General features: G+C 37.0%; 1 protein-coding gene across 2 annotated transcripts in view; it reads right to left on the bottom strand.

Annotated features, from left to right (window-relative positions):
- The window catches only part of MTA3 (metastasis associated 1 family member 3), a 136,667-nt gene that overhangs the window by 61,147 nt on the left and 48,114 nt on the right, over positions 1 to 27,406 (bottom strand). For both annotated transcript variants that reach the window (XM_037405660.1, XM_037405659.1), the window contains exons 7-10: positions 23,181 to 23,283; positions 13,537 to 13,636; positions 8,907 to 9,095; positions 3,584 to 3,658 (exon numbers count right to left, since the gene is read on the bottom strand). In XM_037405660.1, the coding sequence (XP_037261557.1) occupies positions 3,584 to 3,658; positions 8,907 to 9,095; positions 13,537 to 13,636; positions 23,181 to 23,283 (467 nt within the window). The remainder of the gene's footprint in view (positions 1 to 3,583; positions 3,659 to 8,906; positions 9,096 to 13,536; positions 13,637 to 23,180; positions 23,284 to 27,406) is intronic.

The raw sequence follows: 27,406 nt of genomic DNA on the forward strand, positions 1-27,406 counted from the left end.
TTCTGCGTAACAGCCTCAGGCCGCAAGCTTTCCACAACTGTGTCATTTTCCTTTTCATATTATACCCAACAACACAGAATTTGTTTTCAAACTGAAAATGCATGTGAGACTGCAGGTCAGCAGGTAACGTGTTCCACAGAGGTTCATAACAAGCCAGTCCCATTCCACAAGAAGTATGAACAAATCTCACTGCACACCTAGCAAGATCATCGGAGCAGGAGAAAATCTCAACAAAGGGGAAAAAAATTAGGAAAGTAGCCTTGAAGCACTGTCAAAACGTAGAGGCATTTGTAGGAAGTTGTATTAAGCCCCGATGGCAGTGTCAGCAAGAAGTGACTATACACATTAATTAAATTCTAGCATACTTTTAGTACTGGCACGGGGGTTGTAAGGAATGCAATTTTAGCAATTGCTTTCCTCCTGAAATGCTGAAGTGAATGATTTAGTGCCCCCTCCAAAATAATCACTCAATGCCATTTCAGTATAAACTATATTTTTATGCACTAAAACTGTGGTTAACGTTGCTCTCTAAAAGCAACAGAAAATGTCACAGCTTGAATTCACACTGACCTGTCAACTTTCAAGTACTGAGAAAGAAGAAAGGATGCAGAAACAAAACTGTCAATAAATAGCTGCAATTTCCGAGATGAAACCTCTGCCTCTTGAAATTTAGAGGATGAAAACTGGTAAACTGTAAAGGTTGGAAGTCAAAATTGAAACCATTTAGACAAAGCACCAGTTAACAATAAGGGTAATAAATCACTGAAGGAATGTAAAAAGAGAGCTGACGTTTTTCCTGAAGAAAAACTTACATTGATCTTAAACTAACTATTTCAAACAAGTCTTACAGACTGCATTGTAGGGAGGTCAAGCTACACTAACCCAGCTTTTCACCTGGGCTCCACTACTTTTAATCAGCCACCCCTGAAACTGAATGTTACTTGTTTTTAAGAACTTTTGTTATGAATATAAATTGACAAATATCCCAAGAAATGACCATTTCCCTACATCAGTACTGTTTTCCACAGTGGAAGAACATAAATGAGAGGGAAGTGTAATACATTGTTGTAGTATAGTAATTTAGCCATCCTTACAGATGTTCTCCCTTTTTCTGTTGCAAAGACTCAGTAAAAGTGTTTTTCATTGAATCAGATTTTAAGGCGAACGCTACAAATGATGAGAACACATTTCATTGTGCGGAATCAGCCACCTGGCCTTCCTCAAACACTACATAATGTAGTGCTCACGAGAAGTGCCACATCACCAAGAAGGATTGATTACCCAAGGCCTGAGCCAGTTTTGCTAGGCAGGTTCAGCACAGACCAGGAGCTTTAGCGTATCTATTCTCCTTCACCTTGACTTGAAGGGAACACACTCTGAAGGCGAGGTGGCAGCAATCTCTCCACTGCCATTAAGTCACCACCTCTAGCTACCAAGCAAGAACCACCTTCAGTGGCAATTATGACAAGGAAATCTTTCTTATATCTCACACAATGCAGCCAATTCACACAAAGAAATAAAGATAATTAAAGAGCAAATCTGCGTATTAAATTACACCAATCTAGAATTCAGAGACTGTATTTTCTGCGTAAGATTCAAGTTTGTACATTGACTCTTTTGTCTTCCCATTCCCCCAAACTGCCCTATCCCTCAGGCATGGTATCTAGAGAAGAACGACTCAAATTCCCACTTTCTTATTGAACTTATTTTCTCCCTGAAATGCATTCAGTTATCACAGCTTGTTCTGGTGGGGAAAAAAAGCCCTACAAGTATCATTTTTACCAAACTGTATGATTTCCACTCTTCCAGAACAAACTAAACAAGGGCAGGATGAAGTTCCGATCTCGTTAGGAAGGATTAAAGAAGGGTTAACCAGGATAACAATGAGGTATCTGGCCTACCCTGGTTTTGTCGTTGACGACCGTATGCATGACCCTGAAAGAACACATCTAAAGCATTCAATCCTGTCGTGTACTGCCGTGTTCTGGGTTTGGATGTTTTAAGTTTACTTACTTACAAGTAAAACACAGGCATTCAAGTTGTAAGTAACCATAAGGCCTATGTGTTTTTCTTGTATATGAGGCTAAAAAGCTAATCCTGCAACACCCAAACTCAACACACCACCGTACACCTTCATCACTGTAGCAAAGAATCATAACAAAGCCCTAGACAACTTTAGAAAGGGAGTCTTAGTCTTTTGCCAACCTCTCCAGAGCAAGTTATTTTAAAAAAATGTCACAGGCAACAAAATCAGTCTCTGAGCAACCTAAAAGTGTTGACAAAAGTCAATTTCTGTTTCAATTTCAAAAACTTCAATTCCGTTTCAAAACTCCATGGCTTTCAGTATCAATAAGATCTTTTTATCTGATTCTTCAAGATCATCCATTGCCCAATCATTAAGAGCTGACAAACAGCACAGCAAATCTCTGTTGGCAATACCTGTCTAGGAACAAGATTACAGTGCAAGGAAAGTGTTAAAAGTGAAATCAATGGCGACGACTCCAAAAAAACCATGCCTTTATACACTGCATATTATTTTCTATTTGTATTATCCATAGAACCCATAGAACTAAAGGGTTCTAGTGATAGTTCAAGATGCTACTTCATGGTAAAAGACGCTTCCCTTACTTTCCATACCCTAACAAGATGATGTAGAAAAGCTTTCAACATCATACATAGCATACATACACTAACAATATGATGTAGAAAAACTTTCAAATAAACCACAACAACCTGAAGCCATCATCCTTCTGACACATGCTAACAAAATCTGGAACGGTTCCAAAGATCCCGCTAACAATACAGCTGAAATCACTACAGCATAAAACTTATTTTCAACCTGCTGTACGTAACATCACCACTAATTATGCAGCAAGTAAAGGAGCTACAAACTTAAATGTTAAATCATAAATTAAAATGGATTATTTTAAAATATTTTATATATCCCAAGAAGCAAATATATAAAGAGTGCAATATATAAGAAACACCAACACTGAAATTTTGCCTAAATCCGCTTAAAATATCCCACATTGGTACCCAATTATCATCTTGCCATGTTTCTGCTCCAGGGCAACCCAAACAATTGGATATTCAAACAGAAGGATTAACATGCCCACTGTATGCAGAATGTTGCCAATTTTGTTTTTAAATCCTGGTAATGCCAAAGTCATGTTTTATCATGGAGTATCAATGAAAAGATCGTAACATTAGCAGCCTCTTTTAACATAACGTAATTCTTCCTTTTCTTTCAGTCCCATGCACCGCTTCACAGCCTAAAGCATCTGCCCTGCAGCCCATTCCCTTCTTATCCCACACTGCAGTAGGAACCAGGAATAAGTGTGCTAAACCCCGGCACAGAATGCAAGAGCTTAAACAGTTCTTCACAGCCAGGTGATGTACAGTAGGCATCAGATGATCTGACAATGCACCCTGTGACCAGCCCAAAAACATCGGTCTACAGGCCAAGATATTACCACAGGCCTCCCACCATATTTAAAGAACACCAACAGCTTTTTATGCTTTAACACTTCAGGCACTTTAAGAACATCATGGACTGATTCATGCTGAAATATCATTAAATTACCTGCTGCACATATCTGTCAGTAGTTTTCCACATGTAATAATACTCAACGATGCTAGTCAATGACTTCCAAGGGAGCTGAAAAACATTTGTTACACATTAAAGCGGTGCCAAGAAATTGCAATGTCCACATCTTATTAAACATGTTAAAATCAAGTACAGCTGATACACAAATACTAAAATGTGAATACTAAAATCCATCTGCAAATTATTATTAATAATACACAACCTCTCCTTATAGTTAACAAGGATGCAGAATTACAACAATATTACACATCCAAGCCCAAATGTAATTTATTCTGCCATATGATTAAACCGAATCCAGATTTCCATCAGGAAACACAAAAGGTAATATCTCTATTGTAAAGCATATCAGATGGAGAAAAACATCAGGACTGAAATAAATTAACTTGCCAAGACTTTGTTCAAAATGTCACAAAAATTTTACTCTTAAAAAATACAATGGTTACTGTACTTAGTTCACATTTTTTTCAAGTCCTGTAGCAACTCAGCCGCTCATACAACGCCACTAGTTTTGCATAAACCTCCACACACTCTTGACCATTAAACAAGAAACAAAAGGATGCTAGGGACAAGTGCTACCCTGAGCAACAAGAGTGACACTGACAATGAATATTTCACCAAAATCTCTGTACAAACTCAGGGGAAGTGATGACGATGATAATTATTTTGGGTGCACGTGTTCATTAGTAAAATAAAAATGTATTGGCTTAAGTTTAGGGGAGAAAATTAAGCATACAGCAGACATTTTTAATTACTACCAAGTAATTTATTTAACTCCATATATTCTTTCTATAATTTCTTTCAGAATTCATGCATTTTTTATTGATAACCTGGAAACATGCTACTATTTTGTGCGTGGTATTCTCTAGAGGTATGCATTAACGCAAGTAATTCTCTGCTTTCCAGAAATGAGGATGATTTTTAGGAAGTCCCGGAAAATACAGATGTGAAACTTATCTTTCCAACCTTACTCACTCCACTTTGGGGCTTTCTGCATGTCTTAAGCCAAACAAAGAAGTTCCTGAACCTTTAATTACACTCCCAGAACAACAGAGGAACGCCTTACCAAGCTGCCTCTCCCTGCATGCAGGAGCTCACAGCCAGTTTTTCGTGCTGCTTGCTTACAGACCCAGGGGAACTGAGCCTGGCTCCCACCTCTGCCTTTCAGGAGCTGGGATTCAGGTCCAGACTCAGCTGTGAATTCTTCCTCAGGCAGTGCAGCACAGTGTGTAAATCCCTGTCCATTTGCATTTAATTAAAAAGTAGCAGTGTAACAAATGCGTAAGCTGACGTTCTGATAACCAGCAACGCAATAACACAATTCACTTTACTAAAATCCTTTCACTTCCTTAGGTAAATTATGGCTTAAGAGAAATCTGCCCAGGAAAAGGCCAGTGATGGGAACATGTGTTTGGTGTGAGGTGACAGATGAGCTGCTTCTCAGTCTCTAGGTTCATATTCGTCCTGGCATCCAGATGAAACAGTCACCCCAACTACCTGCTGTTGTCAAGAACTACATTTTAGCATCTCTGTATTTATTTTCCCCTCCCAAACACTTATTAACACATTCATGCTACAGATCATGTTTGCCATTTCTCTAGAAAATAATCTCTTTTAACTATGATTGTGACACCAGTATGTTCATTCACTCAGTAGGCATCTACAATTAAAGTCAGACAATTAAGGGGCTTGGACTGGATAACCATAAGCCTTTTACACTTTGATTCATAACCCAGATAACCAGTTTGACAGACAGAGTATGAATACCTTGTATGCACTTAAATGACAAAACACTGTAGAGGCATGTGAATTTTCCAGAGGTTGCTCTGAACTGCCAGAGAAGCTGTGCACAGCCACAGGATAATGTACTGTCATTACCAAATTCTATTAAATGCTAATTGAGAGAAGTAAAAATGACCATCTGAGTGACATTTTTGTAGGAGAAATCAGCAAAGAGATGTCAGCAGTACAATAACAGGGACAAGGGCATTTTTGGTTTCTTTAGTTTCTTCAGGGTAAAAATGGACCACTCAGATCAGAGCAGCAAGAAAAACTTAGGATTATAAAGTATTTTGAAATGAACACGTTAAATTACAGGCATGTTTGCACAATTTCCTGCAGTTGGAAAAATGCTGCTTCTGTTTTCCATAAACTGTTCAAGTCTGATTCCCAAGGCCTTTCATGCCATATTTGAGATATAACAGTTATAAATTTGTGAAAACTGTGGATAATGGAAAGCTAAGAATTAACAAGCGTAACAGCCCTCTCTTACCATAAGGAAAATAGTTAATAGCTGGAAAACATAAATAGTCAGTTGTCTTCTATTCTACTATCCTGGGATGTGAAGCAATTCAAGTACATCAAGTAAATTCAATTAACTTAAAAAGTTTAGCTTAATTAGGATTCATACAGGTTCTTAAAAGACAGCAGCATCTCAACAAATGAGCTCCTATAAGCTGATGAAAATGATTATTCAAAGGTTACACTGGTAATTTGGTAACAAATGAGCTTCTCCCGTCTATTAAAAAAAAAGGGGAACTCCTTTATACCATTTAATTTGTAACAATTTTCTTGCTTGCTAATATTAAATGTTTATAGCTTAATGCTGGAGCTGTATACGGAAAGTCAAATAATGCCAGTTCTTGTTAATCGCTGGAAAAGTAAATGAGCCTGCCCTTTACAAACTATCACGTAAGGGCTTCAATCACAGCTGCCGTGTCTTGCAAATCCAGGCTGACTCAAAAAGCCAACTCCTCTGGCATCTAACGACTCAAGCAGGTACTACCACATAACCCTTCTGCTTCAGGACACTGCTACCAACACCTTCTGCCATGCAACATGACAGTGTTGCCTGTGCTGTGTGACTGCTTAGGTTCCGTCTCAGGCACCAAGGGATTTAATTTTATAATCAGATCCGATGTGGAGACTTGAACGAGTTTGCATCTGCGCTACCAGTTCATTAGCTTCTATGTCAGTGCTTATACAAGGCATACGAGAGTCCTTACTTTTCTATGACTCGCCACTGAATAGAGGGATGATAACAGATAAATGCATTCTCATGGAAAATCACTGCTTAAGTGCTACACATTTATACCTACCTTACCTTGCAAGAAACTTATCACACATCAACAATGCAAATCTTGAGGGACTATTTTAGATGATTACTTAAAACCAAATGTTTGTTTCAAATCCCTGTACTTTTAAGAATGCTACACAGCAAGTGAGAACACATAAGTTTTACTCTAGAGAAATTAAGATATCCCAAGATTATACAATGATTAATATAATTGAAAGATTGCAAATTACATTGAGTTAGATCAAGATTCTGTGCACTAAGTTACCAACGTCATATAAATTTATATGTGAAATAGATGTTCTTCTAATGATGCTTTAAAAATGACATGCTGCTTTTCCAAAGGTAAAAAAAGTGACTTAGGATAGAGAACATCCCTGCTTTAACTAAATGGGATTATTAATAATAAATAATTTTAAGATAATAATTAATTAGGACCCCACATCCATTTCTGCAGCACTGACTCATCATCAACGTGCCCTGAGTAGGCTACGAAACCATACCCCTAGATCTGTGTGTGTCTCTCTCACTTTGGGAGGAGGGTAAATGAAAATACCTGTGATTTGGGAAGGAAGATTCTGTGAAAGAGGGAAGGTATCAGGACTCTACCTGATAAATCTGAACATTTTAAACAGCTTCTGCTAGACTCACTCAATTATCTAGCATCTGAACATTACAAATTCAGAAGCGACTCCTGCAACACATTATTCCACTGTATCACTTTAATGTGTGCGTATCAACAGAATTACGTGTTACATAACAGAGCAATTATACAGAAAAGATAACTATTATATAAATAACAAAGACAAGACTTAGGTATACTTGGTCACAAATTGTGTTGGGACTCATATTGTAAACAGCCAATAAAATCTGTTTACATGCTTAAGGCATTTTGTAAAGCCAAATACTATGTTTTAGGAAACATTTAGTTAAAAGACATAGCTACTAAACTATTGTCCAATTGCAGCTGAGAGGCATTTATCTATATGAGAAATAATAAGGAGTTAGTTTACAGTAGGATTTTCAGTTCTAAAACACCATAAAATCTTTTTTCCCAATCCTATTTTCTTGAATTTAACAAGATATTTCATCCATGATGTAATTTTCAACCTTTGTGATGACTGCCATGAACATTTTCTCCCTTAGGAATTGCAAAATTAAGCACACAGATATAATACACCTGTTAAAATGTCAGCTCTTCAGAAAAACAATAGCCCTCCCTTCCCACCTTCATTCAATTATGTGTTTCATTTCAGAACTGTGAAAGTGAGGGAAAGACAGCTTAGCTCAGTGCCAAGCCTGCTCCCACTATCCTACACTCTTATTTAGAAGGACTTCTACCTTTACCATACAGTGCCATTTTCCCTTCACAAAGATTATTAATGAACTTCAGCAAAGAAAAGAAAATAAATCTGAGCTCTCAGAGTCAAGCAGAATGAGATTGCTGTGAAAATGTTTCAATCAACTTCAGTCTTAAATAAGGGAATTCCTTTGGCTCAAACCCTAACCTTTTCACAAAGCCCAACTTTAACTTAGTACAAGAGGAAATCTTTTTCCTTGAAAGAAGCTCTCCAAGAAACGTGCAAAAAAATTTCCAAACCTGCAGAACTAGCAATCAGTGTTAGAATCAATTTCATTTCATTACCCTGCATTAGAAATCAGCAAATTACAGCTTTGCCGCCCCATAGTCTGATACTTCAGTACCAAAATCAGTGTAGTTAGAACATATTGGAAAACATTTCCTTTACTTTTCAGAAGTGCCAAAATACCTAATATGTCAAAATAACTCCCAGTAGTGCACTTTAAAAGCTATGAGAACATAGACTTCACACTGCTCACCATAGAAGCAAACCCCAGCTTTCCAAAAATTCTCAGGGGAATCAGCCACATAGCTGCTAATGAATTTCACCAGAAATTGTGGAAAAGTTCTGAAAAGTTGTCGCAACTTCCCCAGATGCTTGTAAAATCCTTTTCAAAACACATTGGCATGAGAAATCCTACCTGGTATTAGACCAAGAAAGATTCTCTTCTGTCAATATCTTTCCAAAGAATGGCACCGAACAAGAAAGCATAGTGACTTTCAGCCAGGTAAAATGTATATGTATGTTAATTAGATGTATCAGCTACACACACTTCCCCCTCTAGCTAATCTTCCAAACCTACAGAAAGCAGTTATGTCTACCCATGTGAAAACACAGTAATGCAGAAGTGTGCTACTTTTGTACTTACAAAGTCTTGTCGAATGTCATTGAAGTCCTTGCCATACTTTTCCAATGCCTCTTCAAATAAACTAGCCTCTGATGCTGACCACTCTTCCATTTCATCTCTACACAAGACAGGCCCTCCAAGTGGCACTAGAACACTGATGGCACTGCTCAAATCGTAGTTGTGCTTATGCAGTGTATCCATTGCATGAAACTAGTGAGGAGAAAATAAAAACCATGTTTAAATAGACAGTAGTCCATTTCAGTTAATGCAAATTCAATGTAGTATTTTCTATAAGCTATTCAAGAAGCCTCAACTAATGCTAAATTTATAATCTATATTGATATCATAGGTTTTCTGCTGTGGAACATCAGGAAAATAAATTGTTTCTTACTTAATTTGGGAATGAGAAACATACAAGAAGCCTTTCTGATTCAGCATCCCAAAAGACCCCATCATCACAATCATAAATTGTTGTGCTGAAGGAGGTATTAAGAGGTATAAAGTGCAATAATGCATGTGACCGTGTAACATCAGTCTCCTACCCATCTGTCCCACCACAGTGATGAGCTGTAACTGTAGCACTCAATCTCTCAGACAGCCCTAAACTCATCTTTATGAAGGGGACACCTGAAACCTTTCAAGGAAAGAACACTCTTGCATTATGTGTCAGTGTAGCACTTGCAGAGCAATTGCAGTTGAGCTCCCATACACAAATGTACTGCAAATAATGAAACCTCCTTGTCTTTTCCCACCTCCTATGAGCGGCTCAAGTCTTTCTCCAGCTTTCTGTATAACTCTTTGAAAGCTATCAAGCACAAGATTCTTGAACTGTTTCATCTGCAAGAAGTAATGTCACTATTATCACGCATGATGTCATTTTACTTCTGTTTCAAGTCAAATTCACCAGCTGTGAGAAAAAGCCACGGTTAAAATGAAGTATTCTGATACGGAAACATGTAACATAATGTCTAAATCCACAATCTCTAGATCAGAGAATGTCCAATGAAACCATTGTCACTGTTTATCATTCAGGCAATGAGGGAACCAGGCCTAGAGACCGAACTCTTATTGTTTATGTGCTACCAAGGCTTAACTTTTTGTTGAAATTGCAGCCCTTGTGGAGAAGCAGATATATTTTCTGACCAGGTGCTAAATCCGGATCTATTCACTGGTACAAACTTTCTTAAAAAAGACAAAATAAATTAATAAATCTGGATCTTGCTTTTACCTTATGTTTATTTTTCCATCTGTAATAAACAGATTCCAAAAAGCAGTATTTGATATTACTGAAGAAAAGATAACGTAACTAACTCTGTGGATAAATACTGTCTTCACTGAGCTGTTCTGTGACCGCAGACCACTAACAAGTTCCCATGATAACAACTCTTTGCTTTCCGTAGGCTTGTTAAACTCACTCACTCCTGAGAACCTCCTTTTTATCTGCTTCACCCAAGGATGACAGGACTGCAAGAATCAACTAGTGCATACCTGATACCTAAGGAGCAAGAGGCTGGGAAGACCTGGCATTGCCTTTCCCAAACAGGAGCTTGAAGAACAGAGGAAGAACCACCCTTCTGTAAGAACTCTTGCCCTGAGCTTACTGTCCAGCACAGACAAGGCGTGCCACCAGAGGAAATGTATTAGCCACACAGATAGAGGGAACTTCAAGGCCAAAATGAAGCAGAAAAAGGAAGAAACTATCCACCAAAAGCTAAGGAAAGGTTGCATGGAGCTGGGAAGAAAGAGAATGACAGGGCATGCTGCAAACAAGCTGTAACATACAGTTCCCAAATCAGCTGCAATTTCAATAGTCAGTTAAATTAACTATACTGAACCGCCTCCCAGCAAAGCACTCAAACTGGAATCAGTACAGATTCTGTAATTCAGTAATATTTTAAGCATGTTTATCTTAGGAGCCACATATATGGAAGTCTAATAAAAATCATTAAAATGACATCATTCAAAATGCAAAGGAAAAACCTGTTCATACTTTTCATTTTGAAGAGACATCCAACACCAGATTTACATCCTTACAGTAAAGTAGCACGGGCTCTCCCAAACAAGCCCACCAAAAGGAGCCAGCGATTCCATCAACCTGTTTTTCTTTAATGGCTCCCATCATCAGCGCATGCACTAAGCAATGTTTAGGAATCTGAACACAAGGAAAGTCTTCCCAGTTTCTTTCTCTTCTCAGAGATCAATTTTCATTATGAAATAAACCACTGCCTCTGAGAAGGTCAGAAATGCAAGTTTCAGTTGGTTGGTTGTCTCACAAGTCTTTATCGCTGTAAGAAAACAACATTTACTGTCACATAAGAAGGTAAACACACATTGTTTCATGTCTTTCAGTAGGGTTGGTAGTTTCTTGCCTTGTCTCATTACCTTCCCCATGTTTCCGAAATAAGGAAGCCTGAAAGCAGCCTCTCACTGTTAAGGTGCAAGATCTCCCTGATGTGTACATCCACCCTGAATTTAAGTCATGTTTATAACCTCTGCATTTATTGTTGGGGTTTGGGTTTTTTGCGGGTATTTTTTTTTTTTTATTATTATTATCAGTCTGTCTATTGTCATCTCTAATTGAAACAACTACTTAGAAATACTGGAAAGCCACAGGTGTGGTGTACAGAAAGCCCATTAGTAGCACTTCAGGTGCAAGGGTTATCTGCCTTGCATTAACAATACCAACAGTATTATTTTCTTAGTGCTACGCACCTACATCCATCCCAAAGCATAAATGATACACACCACAAATTCTACAAACGTCTGTACTAACTTTAACTGCTGCTCAAAATATGCTCCCAATTAACATGGGAACGTCTGAAAGAGTAACTACTATAATGACAAATATGTCTTTTCTTAACTTAGAAGGAAGCATATTGCCAAAGACCAAAAGAGAAGGGTTTTAAAAAGCTGAGGGGGTAGGAAAATGAGAACAGGCAGACACAGTAATTAAACTGGGGTGGCTCCCCTGGTGCCTCATTGTAAGATATGCCTTTCATTAAGTGTAATGGAACTTAATGGATCATTTGCAATGGAGAAACATTTATACAGCACTCAAACACTAAATGTATCCCTTTATTAGCAGCACTGCACATACACTTCCAAACAAGAAGAAATTGCTATAAGGATGAATGTATTAATCACTGAATACAGTAAGAAGGATGTGTAGCGTGTGGGACTTGTTAGAAATCATTAATCCAATGAAATCTTAATAAAATCAAAAATGTTAAAGAATTATTTTGATGCAAAAAGTAAAGCATTTCATGTGAACAGAATCATGTTAAGGTCATTATCAGCAAGAGTGAAACAGAAGGCTCATTTTGAGGATTACTGAAAACACTGTATCTTGCCACTGCCTTTACTATACTACTGTAGGCCAAGCTACATTAATTTCCTATTTAATAGCCTTTGAGTACAGTGCAAAACGTAAGAAATAAAATATTTTTACCATCATACTAATGAATATATTTTATCTGGACTACAAAAGCTGCCCTGCTGAATCACACCAGGCAGCCATCTAGCCAAGCATTCTCTGACAGCAGCACCAAGGGATGTTACTCGGAGAAAATATGCAGGTAAACCTAACCAGAATCGGAATTCAATTCCCATTTCATTCATCAGCATCTACAAACCCTGGGAATCAAGAATGCTAGATGGCACACCTCTCTCCATACTCCTCAGTACCCATTTATGGACCCATGGTCCGTAATTTCTCTAACCCCTTTTTTTCAACCTGTTGATTCTGTCTGTTCCCACAAAATTTTGTGTGACAATTCCAGGGGCTCTCTAGCCACTTTATAAGGCAGTACCTTAGCTATTTGAAACTGATCTGTTCGTTTCATCAAGTGTTCTCTAGTTCAAATACTCAAGTATCCAATGAATAGCAGATCTGTTTTAGCTTTAACTATCGCCTTCATGATCCTGTACACAAATACTTAATACACAGAAACTGCTGATGTCTTTGGAAAACTAAGTCAAACTTGATTCTACAAAACAGTAAGATTTTTTTTTTTTGCTCTTATGGTATTCCTGGCACACTTTTATTACTGTAGTATATCTCATCATCTCAGCCAATATGAATGTCCAGAGACAAACCTCTGGTCTGTAACTGGTATTTTTTTAACTTTCTCTAAAAGATGCAGCTGCTTACGTTACAGTGAATACTTTAACAAACTAAGGAAAGATCTTAAGGATATCCTTGGTATAATATTCTTCAAAAAGTTGCTTACAGAGTCAGGCTGCTTATCCTTTAGAAAACTGACTGACACACACATCTAGTAAGTACAAAATATTACTTAAACAGTTTTCAATCAGCTTTATTACCACACACTTTACATCACAATATTCATCAACTATACAGAATGCATCCTTATACAGTGTGTATTATCTACTCTGCTGTGCAAATTGTTACATACGAAGATACTGTATTTAAACAGATTTCAGCTGAAGTCAAGCGATTTACATAACCATTACAAGGGCAGCGCCAATAAACTTATGGAAAACACGGGATTATCTACCAATACACACATGCACCTCGCACACAGGTATCCAAAGGAAAACGGCTATCCGGAGGACAGGGACTCCCGAGTAACAGGTACTGTTGAATTCACAGGTACAAAAAAAGTTGTAGGGTTTTTAAAAAGCCACCTACCAGTGTGATGTCTCGGGAAGCAGCAGCTGCACTCATGTGTAGACTAGGTTGCCTGACAGAACTGCTGCAGTCCAATGCTCGAGCAAACGTGCCAACCGCACTACAACAGAGCAACAGCAGACAATAAATACACAGGAAGAGATAACCTCTTTTTTATTATCAGACTACCTATAAAAGTCACAAACTGTTACTCTTAAGATTTCAGATCTTTACTAACAAGGGAAAAATTGATAAAGACAAATCACGACACACTGCAGTAAAAACTTTGATCTTCTCCCACAAAAGTAACAACCAAAAAGAACAACAGCACAGAAACAAAAGATACTCAGAGAATTCTAACGTACCAACTTTTTCATGTATCGATTTTTTATTAATTATGAAATCAAAGATCCTACTCAGTTTGGGTTTTACAGCTGCGACTATTATTAAGAATCCGCAACACCGTTTAACAGATTACAATACAAATAAAAAATGGGGTTCACCACGTTCCCATGAGGAAATTAATAACATTTTATTTACCTCAATACTGCATGCACTTCCATTAGTGAGGCAAAGAAAGCACATTAGCTTAGTCTAAGGTACCTCCAAAATCATATTTTTGTCACAGGTTTTAAGTAATAATGAAAAAAATGGATTTCTCACCCTACTTAATAAAAGCATTCCAGCATTATTGAAATGGGCATGTTTCTCTCCAAATCTTTACCTGTTTTTTCCCCCCACTTTTGTTGATGAATTATACATGGCAATTACTATACTCACCAGAGCAACAAAAGGGAATAGAGATGGAAAATTAGCATGATAGTGACTGCTTTAAACTGCAAACTTTTCTTGGAAGCATATCCATATACCATGCACAGTGAAGGGAAAGATGTGTAAGAAACATTGACTGGGCTCAACATACCACACAGGAAATGAGCAAAGATGCAGCAACACGTGAGAAAGATTATTAATTAATAGAACAGAAGTTGCTCCAGTACCTGGAGTTGCATAATGACCCTTGAGGTACATTATGTCACCATGACATTAGAAAAAAATTTGTTTGTTGCAGTTATGACATGATGTAAGTCCTTCTAAATTCAAAGACTCAATTATTCACCTAACATTTTTAATACGGTGTAAGCCTCTGGACTAAAGGCTGGAGCCTCACTCAGCAACTACACTCCAAACAACTTTTAAGTGCAGAATTACACCAATGAGGAATGTCATTGACAGAGACCAACACACTGGAAGTGTCACATTACTGTGTACTATAAACCCAATATTCAACCATAATGTAATGCGGATCAAGGGTTTAACTCACTAAGTTGTATTATTGATCATGGAGAAACTGGTAGTAACATGTTACTGCAATTTTATCTTGAATCTCAAAACATTTAATACTGAATGCAAGTTTCAGTACTTGCTGCCAAAAACTTAAAAGACACAGCTAAGATTCAACAGCAGTGATTCACACGCGCCAGATACTAACTACTTAAATTTATAAAGGCTGTGGAATAAATGTTATACTCAAACATTGTTACACATCCTTTGCTCCCTCTTTGCAGAGATGGCAAATACGTACCAAGAAGACACACAAATATTCTATTTTCTTTTTTAAAAAAAAGGTTTGGCAGTACATAAAACAGTATTTGTCCACAAATCAGTCCCAAGAATAAGGCTCTATTGTGAACACATTTCCTGATAGTCAGTCAACCCCTTTAAACATGTTGGCATTGATAAGGGGTGTAGCTAAACAGTCTTTCCTGTGATCCTTCTGTCACTACTGTTCAAACCAGCAAAGCAGCATGCGGCATGACTGAATTTCCCTTCTGCTGCTACCTACTGGCTTCTTATCTTCCTCTTGCATAATTAACACTATTTTCTTTTGACTGTATGCTATGAAAATTACAGAGTATGTTCTCACAGTCACTCTCTCACACATCAAACTTTTTAGGCTGACTTCAAGAGCCCAAGAGTATGTGAATTATGTTGCCTAGCATGTAAAGTCAAAATTAAGACACTTGAAATAAGCTTAGCTGTATAGTATAAGTGGTAAAGAGGAAAGAATTGATACACTAGTTGGTATTGATTGCAGTTCTGTACAGAGTAGGAGAGGATCACAACCATCAGAGAAATGCTGTGTGCAAGTGCAGGATACGTGAGTGCAAAACAAATAAGAATTACTATAAAATGCAGGCAGTGTGCCTCCCCCCCCCCCCCCTTTTTTTTTTTTTTTTTTTTTTTTTTTGCAGGGGGGCCAGAACAGGGGCATGTGTGTCTACAGCTGTACTTGAGATGAACATAATTTCCAGTTCACCTTTTCCTGGAAACTTTTGAAAAATAGTGATTTTTTCAGAGAATCCAAATACGTGTAGGAATGCTAAAGCATTTGGCTGTTAAGTAGTAAATAGTATCAAAACTTGAGAGTGATATACAGTGCCCTGTATAATCTAGCCATGTAATCCAAATCAAAATTCAATATTAATTTCAGAATCATTAAAATACCTTAAATTTTATGTTTTTCCATTTAAAATACAGCCATGAGGAAAATATTTATACAAAGGTCAAAGATTTCCTTTGTCATTTTTCCTTGCATGATTATTTTGCTAATAATACCAAAGAATTATTTTTAAAATATTATGAAGAAAAAACTAACCAATGCCTGTTTCCAGAAGACACACTAACGTCTGCACCTACCTGCTACCAAAATAAGACACTGTTAAGCCAACACAGGCTGAAGTCAGACTCTAGTTACCCATTTTTTCTTTTTAAACAGACATCTTTAAGGTGAATTTCCCATTAAGTTGGCAGAACCCTAAGAATAACTGTAAATATTTAACTGAAACTCTATTTAATTCAATAATAATAAACACATTAAAAAAATGTACTTAGTAAGCTAATCACAAATTAGTCATTCAATGAGTAATTAAAGTACCGAGACTTCAAACACAAACCACCACTCCCCACACCTGCCAAAATAAGCTACAGCCAAAAGGCAAAGGCACACAGACAGTGAATTACACAGGTGGCAGAGAGATGGACAAGATAAACAATTGGCATTATCAGCAGAGAGATCACCCTCTGCACAGGCTGTGTTAGCAAGCAGGTATAAAAGCTTTAAGGGTTAGACCAAATGATCCAGTGTTACCTTAGTCAGGTTCTCCTTGTTTTAATTTTCTTAAAAGACCAGAACCAAAAATATTCTCTCAAAGACTTATAATAGATTTCAGCTGACAATAGTAGAAACATAAATCAAGATAATTCAGTGCCAGGACTGAAGACAATGGAATAAATCTACAAATTCAGTAAAACTCAACAACATCTGCGTCCAAAAAACCCTGACAGTGAGCTCTCCAGGGATGAAGCAGCTCATCATCCTTTTGCTGTGCCTGTACACCCTACATTTGGGCAAAACTTCAGATTAAGTACTGAATGCAGAAAATACATTGTTCCACATTTCTTATAGCTCAGGTCTAAGACATTAAAGGAAGTAACTATTTGAATTTTTGCGTAAGGTTAGTATTAGTGGTAGCCAATGAAATTACGAAGCAGTAAAAGCAAGAGACTGTCACAACACATTTCTAAAGATCCAACTGCTCATCAGAAACTAGTTCTGAAACGGGACGTTATTTACCAAAGAAAATACGGAACCACAGCAACTATGCATCAGGATGAAAACAGCCACTGGTTTCCCCAGTAGCAACAGCAGTCCAGCATCAAATCAGGGCTGGAAAGTTCTGGATCCAGACCAGTAACTCAATTTTCTTCTCCCCTGCATTCTCAAAAATCCAGCTGAGACAGAGATCCTTTTTAATCCGAGGATGTATATTTTAAAATTGTTCACTTTTATGCATTCTGTTTCAGTGATAACTGTAGTGGGTATACTTTGGACAAATCTGTTCAAAGTGAGCCACCTCTGCATATATACAAATCTGCAAATACACAATTTTCCTCACGTATTTGCAAACTAATGAATGAGACCTACACCTCACCTCAGAGTTAACGTTTCCGAGGGAAATAATTAAGTGGATCTTTGGTGGTTTCCTGTTTATTAGGAAAGCTCTTTGTTTCCCTTATTACATCAATGTTCCCCTTTACTGTGAGTTGGGAATGGTCCTGAAAGACGACCTCTTAGACTATCAGTAACAGCATTTTACAAAGAGCCAATTAACACCTGATTGCTCCTTAAAAAATTCATAATACTTAAAATCTTGGAAAGAAGAAGAAAAAAAAAAAATCTTCTTCAGTGGAGATATGTCACCAGCACATTATTAATTCAATTTGGAAAATACCCCTGAGATTTTTACTACTGGATAATGCAAAATCTGACATGAAGAACATATTCAAAATAAAATGATGCAGTTCCAGAAGACACATTTTCCTTGCATTCCTAAGCAACTGCCTGTACAGTGCTATGCTCCGTTATTATCACTTCAGATATTTACAGTGCAAAGGGAGATGACATGATAAACACAAAAAGTCACCTGCCATGACTTTTTCTCTGACAGACTCTCAAGGTTAGGGTAGGGAGTGGCATTACATACAATGTTCCCCACACACCACAACTAACCTTCAGTTTCATTACTAAATGACATGGAAAATATATGAAATCTTTATTATTCAACAGAAATAGAATCTGATACATACAAGTAATTAATTCACAGGATATGATTTAAGCGATCATCTGTATACCATCCTGCAATTTCACAGTCACAGAGGAGATTTATAGCCCCCAAAAAGCAGGTCCATGAAAACGCTCCTGCATAAAATTTTTCTTTATAATACAATAGATCACAATTCATAAAAAACTATGCAAAAAAGAAATTCAGCTCCAAGTCTGAATTACTTCTTTTCAAATTAATTTGCTGAAGAAGAAATACAGCATCACAAAATGCACAAAGGAATAAACATGTATTGGCCAAGCATGACAGACAGGCAGAAATGTAGTATTTTTGATATTCCTAGTAAACTTGATGTGAACATATTTTTCCTTTTTACTGCCAAACCATCTGCCTACTATTAGATGCTGTATTTCACCTTGCCAGCAAACATCTAATTTTGCAAGTGCAGCATTAGCATCAAGATTTTTCACAATCTTTACTGCATAATTTTATGATGCAATTCTGCCGTAAAGTTTCACTACCTTTTTAATGACTCACATTCCTCTTACTTCTCACCACCCAAAGAGATCCAGAAGCACAGTACTACTGAAGCTTTCAAACCAGTGACATTCATGTATTTATTTCATTGATGCGCTTTGGGAGTCCTGTCTCCTGCCACTGACTACACTGAATTATCTGGCAAGAATGGAGTATTACTATTTGAGCACACTTTTAAGTGTTTTTACTTATTGTTCTCAGTTGATGAGTATTCTTTTCCTCGGTATAATAAAAGACACATTGCCTGTTGAAGATGCATCGTGTTCCTTTCCTCGCTCTAGAATAAATTTGTGTAACAAATACATCTCCAGATATACCAATATACCATAAGCACTTATAACTAAATCAATAGTAACCAACAGAAAACGAATATAACCACTGTCTTAGAGAAAATGATAAACTGGGAACAACACAGGAAGGATCAAGCTCTAATTCAAAATGACTAACATGCAATTTTCCATTCTCCTGTGATTTTACATCAAAAAATAAGAACGCATTCAAACGAAAAGAAGTTATATTAGCCAGAGGTATGCAATGCCATTTTAATATCAAAGAAATGAAAGAACAAAATTTTAAGGTAGAGATGCAATGCTTTAAGGCTATTTTAATTAGGCTTTCAAATGCTGGTTTAGCTGGAAATAAGTTGAGACCACAAATGTCTGGAAAACAGCATGATTTAGAGAGATATTCCTTCCAGAAGACTATGTTGATAATGTAGTTAGATGCAGCAGAATAAAAGAACTAAGTTGTTAACTGTTTCACTGCATCATACAGTGCAGAAACAGAACTACAACGTACCAAAAATGTATCATGTAATGAATTAGCAGATAGAAAGAAAACAGAAGTAGGGGGGAATAAAAAAAAAAAAAAAAAAAAAGGGGGGGGGGGAAGGGGGGGGGGAGGTGGGGGCAGGGAGGGGCTCAGGTCTAAAAGGTCTAAAGCTTTCAGCACCTGTCCACACTGGTGCCCGCAACTCCTAACCACATCTCAGTCTGGTCAGGACTCTTTTCAACTCCTTAACAAACTTAAAAAAAAAAAAAAAAAAAAAAAGACACACCTATTATGTCTATTATACACACAATAGGAAAGCTTCTATTTCCTAATACTATGCAACTTGGAATAGTTAGAAAGAGAACATGAGATCTCACAAGGAAATGAAATGCTCCTTGTATATTAGGAATGACAGAGACTGAAGACTGGAGAAAACAGGGTGCATCAGTATCAGTGTTTTAGTTCAAATTAGGAATGGAGCTTCAAAACAATGGTCCCCAGCATCTTTATCTACTGCACTTTAACCAACATCAAACGGCATCTTGTAGCATACAAACTGGACTTCTGTTAAGTTCAACAGTAGTTCCACATACTCATAGGTATTTAGTCCACAGGACCAGAATAAAGTTAGCCTGAAACCAGAACTGCTCAAAATGTGCACGCTGTGGATGCTAGGTCCCCAGCACCACACACTGCAATTCTACAAATACTGTACTATTTGCTGACATGGGGAGATCCAAAACTGATGTTGCAGCTTCTCAGAGTCCTGTTCTTTGAAGCTAGTAGACACAGAACTGTTGCCAATATACACAAGCGAACAAAAACTGGTTGATTAAGCTGTTTTGAGTGGAGTAGAAAATGGTGTTGGAATTGCTGGTGAGTGACAGCGAAGTACCCAAAAGAACAACTCAAAACCAGAATACATTAGTCTGATGCCTCAAGCTTTCCTAACAGATGCTTTTGCTAATTCAAGCAAAAGCCCTTGCCCAAAGTATGCTTCAGTAGTAGCAACGAAGTACTTTAAAAACTTGTAATTCCACAGAGTCAAGCAAGACTACTTAGGGAGCTCAAGGTTAAGGATCCCTTCCACTCAGGTACTGTTACAGTTTTTTCCCCCAAGATCTTCATAGTTTTTTCTGGCATTGCTACCTCCAGTTTCTGGACTGGACAGGCATACTCTACTAATTTATATCTAGCAAATTACTGCATACTAGGGCTTAGTGACAGGCCCGGACTGCCCAAGCAAATATATATAAACCTAGAAAAAAGGCCCCTCGTTCCTGAGACAGTAAACAAACCTTGTAAGACTGGGAAACCTACATGCCCGAGGACAAATATAAATGTTCTTGCAAACAGACAACACAAACAGAAAAAGAGAGTATTTAAACACCTTCTAAAAAACCAACAGAGAGCACCTGTGTGATTGAAAAAGCTAGAGCCTAGAAGGAAAAAAGCAATTTTTCCTTCAACCAGAGCAGACTGAAAAAACTGAGAAGGAATACTCGATGCCTTTGATGCAGCGTGTGAAAAGGACCACATGAAAATGCTTTTACAATTTCAAACAAAGATAGCATACACACACTTAACCAAGAATCACATACAGGAAAGCATTTAGGAAAAAGTTCTTATTGTCAGAATTTCAAATTTGCAAAACTGAACATAACCAGAGCAATACCATTCTCACTAGAAACCCAGCAGGCACAGCCAATGCCCAGTGAACTGCAGTTAGGCCACAGCAGAGCTATCTTCTGTGTCTGTAAGCACAGTTTACCAGACCATAATACCAACTCCACTGTTACTCAAGCAGCATTTACAGGTCCAATACAATGACAGCCTTCACCTGCAAGCAGACAACGTACTAAGTTTAAAGCTGCCACAATCATCGCTGGAGAACTTTCTCCACAAATTTGTGAAAAATCTCTTTCAAAAGCACTTAATGCAACAGAAACGTTACCTTGCAGCCTGCAAATACAAGTACATAGGAAGCTGGAAATAGTTTCTGTCAGTTCAAAAGCGGCTTAAAAGATGGAGTTTTGTGGAAAAACATCAATAAAGTGGTACCTGAGCAACACCTGATTATACAGCTAGTCATTAGTGATTGCCTCCCACAGGACGTTGGAGAGTTACAGTTAGTCAACTATAACCAAGACCCATTCCCACCACAACAGAAACCTCCTCTACAGGCATTCATCAACTTGTAGACAAATGCAGTCTTGGTCAGGGTACAGCACTGCAAAGGATGTTTTAATGTGAACAAGGGAGAAGAATTTTTTTTCTCTACAAATTTCATTTTTTTTCTGTCACTTCCCAGTAGACCACTTACTGGCACACTCCTCTGGGAACATTTTCGGCTTTGCAGTATACTACTTCAGCTCCCCAGAGTGGCTGCAAAATGGGGAGTGGAGGGATGCAAAGGCAAAGAATGGACTCTTCAAAAATGCATGCAATCTTCATGCAGATAGTTTTTTAGGGTACCCCATAACCAAATGATGATGTCTGCCCATACATGTCCAGGTATTATATTGCTGGTGATAGAAGTAGTTCTATTTTCTGGGCTCTGTTCTACAGAGCACGCACCAGGCATTGTGATCTTCTGAACAGATGCACATTAACACCCTCTGGCTTGTGTGGAAATTCAACAGGGGCAGGCAATTTTTGCTACTGTACAGAAAGGATACAGCACTCAAGATAGGGGAGAAAGAAGAAACCCAGGTGGATCAGCACCTGAATTGTAAAACAATAAATTGGCAACCTATTTCACCATACATATAAAGCTAGAAAACGTAAAGCAACTTCTCTATTTCCTTCCTGAAATGCTTTGTTCAAAGGGAGAAAGAATAAAAAACAAAACTGGAAACAATGTAAAAGGATTATACGCCTGAGAAGATTTGAGACTGCGCTTTGCAACCAGGTTACAAGTAGTACAGGAGATGGAGTGAATCAGGATAAAATCCCTACATTAGCTGTGATTAACAGTTCTCTGCATCAATAGAACAGTACCTTTGTATTATATCTGGAAGTATGAATCACAGGACAGGTGAAACAGACCGTATCTTATGAGTATAAACGTGTCCTTTAGTAAGTATAGAGTTTTGAAAGCTCGTGGTGTTGGTTTGGGTTTTTTTTACGTAGAGAAATGATTTTTAAAGGTATTTATGAATATCAAGGGCTTTGATGTTCCTCATAAATCTGCATAATCATATGTTAATTTATAAAATTGAACTGACCAGGTTTTTTTCCACTAATGAAATGCATCACTTCAAAACTTTTATTTCAACATTCATCCAAAATAATTGCACTGTATATTATTCAGCTTATATGCAAATTGGCCAAGTTCTGCATCTGTTTCATTTGTTAACATTTTACTTCTACTCTTAACTTTTATTTTACACTATAAAATTCCAAGTACTATAATACAAGACTGAAATATTAGCACTGAAATCCTGTTTCATTGACTGTGAAGGGACAACAGACGGATGTCTACATTTAAAGTATCCAATTCTACTATAACCTGAAATATAGGGAATGTGACATTATTCCAAAACTCTTTTTCTCTCTTCTGTAATGTTACCTTCAAGAAATATGCAGGCGGCTATGGTCTGATTTTCTCTTTTAGCTAACTGTGAGAAAGAGAAGGGCTCACAAAATGGCAAACGAGTAACGCAATATAGGGGAATAAATAGTCAGTAGGAAAAGGAAAAGGAATTTTTTTTTATTAGAGGATTTTAATCTTACCGTGCTACAACTAAAAACTGGTCAATCTGACGGTCAGTAAGGGGGCTATCTGGATCCCATACTTTTACTTCCAGCTTTGCCTGTTCTCTGTCATCTAATTCTCCTGTCAAAAGGTAGATGGGACAAAACACTTATTACTCACAATGTTTTTCTCTGTGTATTTCTTGTACTATGTTTAAGAGAGACATTGTACATTTTTAAAAACACACAGACACAGAGTACTTAACAATCAGCAGTTATCCATTTAAATTCCAAAATACAGCATCAGTAAAATACATTATCTTCCCTTGACAACAGCATTTCAAGTTAAGGAGGCATTCTTAGGAGGCGCAGTATTAAAGAACTTTAATAAAATGTGATTTTAAACTTGAAACCATAACCTAAGCAACCAGTGGTTTCTTTAAATTGCTTCTCAACTGTATCAAAGTTACCATTTCACTTAAGCCATACTAAAATTAATTTTACACTTAACCAGCTTTAGCAATTAAATTCTATCCAATTTGTATTCTATGCCCCCAAAACAAAAAATATAAAAAAAATACTGCCTACTACATTTAATTATTTTTTCACCTCTTGCTCTTAGCCACTACATTATCTGTATTGTTAACACAAATCATACTATTAAAATTGGTATGTATGTTGACTAGTTATATCCTCTTATAAAATAATATATAAGGCTACAGCACAAGAAAGTTACTATATACTACATCATCATTTCCCAACTTCATTTGTCTGAACGGAACAATTTGTGTACATGCACCTGGCTGAAACAATGGTGGCGGTTTCCAAAATTTAAATTGTTCTGTGTTCATTACTACATGAGTATGGCATTTGTACTGTTTGGAAGAACAGTGAAGTGTGAAGACACTACAATGATTCATGTTTATACAGAAGCCTAAATCTTGTCTTTACTACACCAGTAACTTCTACTGCAAAATGAGAAACATTACAAAGGCACCACATATTCTACTAGTAGAGAAGATTTACCTGTGGAATGTGGCCAACACATTTGTGGCAACAATGTATGGCAACAGCAAAGTTAAACTCATTGTCGTTCCTTGGTATTTTAGAATATAAGCATGTTCTTCCTTCAGTGAATACGTGAAAAATTCCAGCATTTAGTTGGCTGCCGGTACTTGTCTCTGACTTTTATGAGCTACTACAAGAATACAAATCTGTTCTCAAATACAGCCATTCCGTTTCCTTTGAAAATCTAGACTGTGTAGGTAACTCTCTGAGCACACAGAAGATCATTTTATCTGTACTTGTTAAAACTTCGTGAAAACAGCAAGTCTATAAACATGCACAATTATCATCAAGGCATGAAATAACCTGTACACTTGAAAGAGTCTGGAAGCAGACTGCAAACCAAACACTGGCTCTTCCAAAATCTGATCATATATGGTGAGTCTCTCTAGCACATTCATTCTGGAAGGAAATGAGAATGTGGCATATATTTATCCTTACCAAATACACAAGTTAGAACTGCACCATGCTGCCTGGCTAATGTTTTAGGAACAAATTTCACAGTCACATTCTCAGAAAAACCCAGTAAGCTACTTTCTTCTGATACACAGGCAATAAAGAATTCCCTGCCTAATGGGACTTCTACTTAAGCTAATTCAAATCCAGTACTAGAGACAAACTGTTAATTTCTGGCAGCCTTGAGGATGACTTTAGGTCTGTAAACTTATTTAATGGACTACACAACTGTCAATACATTCATTTTTTCTATCTGTGACAGACACATTGTGGGTCATGTTCTACATTTTACAATCCATCTCCGAGCACTTAATTTCAATTTGTTAATATATAGTTTTTAAATATCTTTAATGTTAGTTAACTGTTTCAGACATCATATCCTGGAGATCATAACAATACTCAGGCAGGGTATACTTCTCACAAAGACAGAACGTCATAAAACCACAACACAGGTATTCAGCCAAAACATGTCACTCTCCTGAATCAAGTTTGCAAAAATATTACAAAAATTGCAATACTACACATCTTACTTCAATTAGAGGTAAATTTTGCTACTAGAAAACGTTGTAAAACTTGATAAAGGTAAATCTGAAATATTGCCAAACAGTATTTTAATGGTAGTAGACATAAATACCATATGAGCAACGAAATACTACAAGAATCCAAATACATATAATGTAATATTTGCAATATTAAATATTACTGCAACAATGGTAGACAGAGAGGTTTCCAGAAGATATGTGGTATCTGCCAAACCGCACTTTAAAAAAACGCTTCATTCTTAATTTTCCACTTAAATGGCAGGATATTATCACTTAAACAGGAAGAAAAGTAACCTAAACAGATCAAATCATGGAGGCAGTCAAGTGGTGCTGTAGAGATCTTTGAAAAGTTGATTTCAGGGATAAAAATTCTGTTTACTTCCTTTGAATGTGCTGAAAGAATCAGTATAAGAGGATCACACAAGATAAACTGATATTTTTTACAGAGGTCTCCTTTCAAAATAGTAATCCTAAACCCCACCCCACCCCGTTTTCCTTGAGCTGTCTGTCCTTAGTTATGCCTGTACCTTAACTATAGGATTTTTAACATAGCAAACCCCTTAAGACTAGGATGCAATTTCTCTGCTAACACCACAATTATTTTTTATATCGTTGAATGTGACACAGAACTGTAAGACATTCAAAATGAACAGGTATCAAAGTTGCCACATTATTAATTCTTTATATTGCAAATACCAGGAAATAAACTGAACTTTCAACATTTTCAGTGTTGCATCTGGAAAGGTTCTCAGGTCCTGGTTTTACAAGTGTTACCTTCCCTCACCACCAACAACATACCAATTACAGCTTCTGAGAAGCGCTAGATTATTTTTTTGAATGGTACAACACACCAGTGTATCCAATTTATTTTGAGTGCTGCTTGTGATTTTATTATAGCCAATATAATCCTGAAGATTAATTTTACTGGAAAATATTAGTAGATGGCCGGAAATATGCCTGGTTTTCTCCTTATCAATCATTCAATACCTTACTTCTCATAGTTATCTTCTAATAAAAAGTAAAATATTTCTTTTCTTAAAAAAAAAATAAAGAATTAAGTTTTGCATTTCAGTTAGTTATTCTAAACAAAGGAAAGCATGATAAAGCCCCCAGAAAAGTGTAAGAAACCAAATGCAATTTTTAACTGAATGTAATTAAGATGAACTACAAGAAACGAAAGCCCTACTTAGTCTTTCAGACTTGACTTCCTCCAGATAAATATACCCAAGGTAATTAGTACATTAGATTCAGCATAATTCTATGTTCTCCTTATATCCAACTAGAAAAAAAAAACTTGCAATATGAACTATTAACATTTTTCTGAGAGTGCAGCTGTTTTAATTTTACAGGTATGTAACAGTGTAGCAATATAGTATCCATTTAAGAAACTGAAATATGAAATCTGTAAGAGCTGGATTTTTAAAATATGGTTTTCAGGTAGACAATGCCAACTCTGCTTTTAATGACAAACAATTGATAAGGTACCTGACTGAAAAATAGCCAGGAGAACAGTTTTTAGAGATGCCACTTTTGTCAGGTACAATGTCTTTATTTTTATATTTTGCACAATGAACACTATTTTACAAAATATCTTTTTATTCTCTTTTTCAAAAAGTAATTTAGCAGTCACTTCAATCCAAACTCATAAATGCAAAACAGAGGTATCAGCTGCTGGATCCTTAATCACATGGGACAGAAAATCTGTAGTTGTGATTTTTTGGTCACAGCAAGGCAGCAGACATATCCATGGACAGCAGATGGACACCACACCAATACTTTGTACTGCAGAGTTCCTCCTACCATGAAAATTCATTCACAGCTTGATACAATCTCTTGCAATCAGCTAGCAGTTTTGACTCATGCATCAATTACCCACTCACTAGATAACTAAGCACATAAACATGAAGGCATTTGCAGATGCTTATATTCTTAATACTTTGCATGTATCTAAGAAGTAAATTCAGTGTCTTCATCTCTGTGTTTCAGTTTTGTGCCTGTGAAACAGTACCCCTTAGCTACATTGCAAGGATGGGGAAGAGAGGTACTTGTCAGTTTTCATCTTCCCTTAGCCCAGTTCAGCATGCAACACAGTGAAATTTCTGTTACCGAAATACACGACCAGATTTAGTGGATATAGCATTCAGCAGGTTTTTGCCAGAACTCTTTGGCAATAGAATACTAACTGCAGGTAATCTTTAATGT

Source organism: Falco rusticolus, chromosome 12, assembly GCF_015220075.1.
Source record: "Falco rusticolus isolate bFalRus1 chromosome 12, bFalRus1.pri, whole genome shotgun sequence".
Taxonomy (NCBI): Eukaryota; Metazoa; Chordata; class Aves; order Falconiformes; family Falconidae; genus Falco; species Falco rusticolus.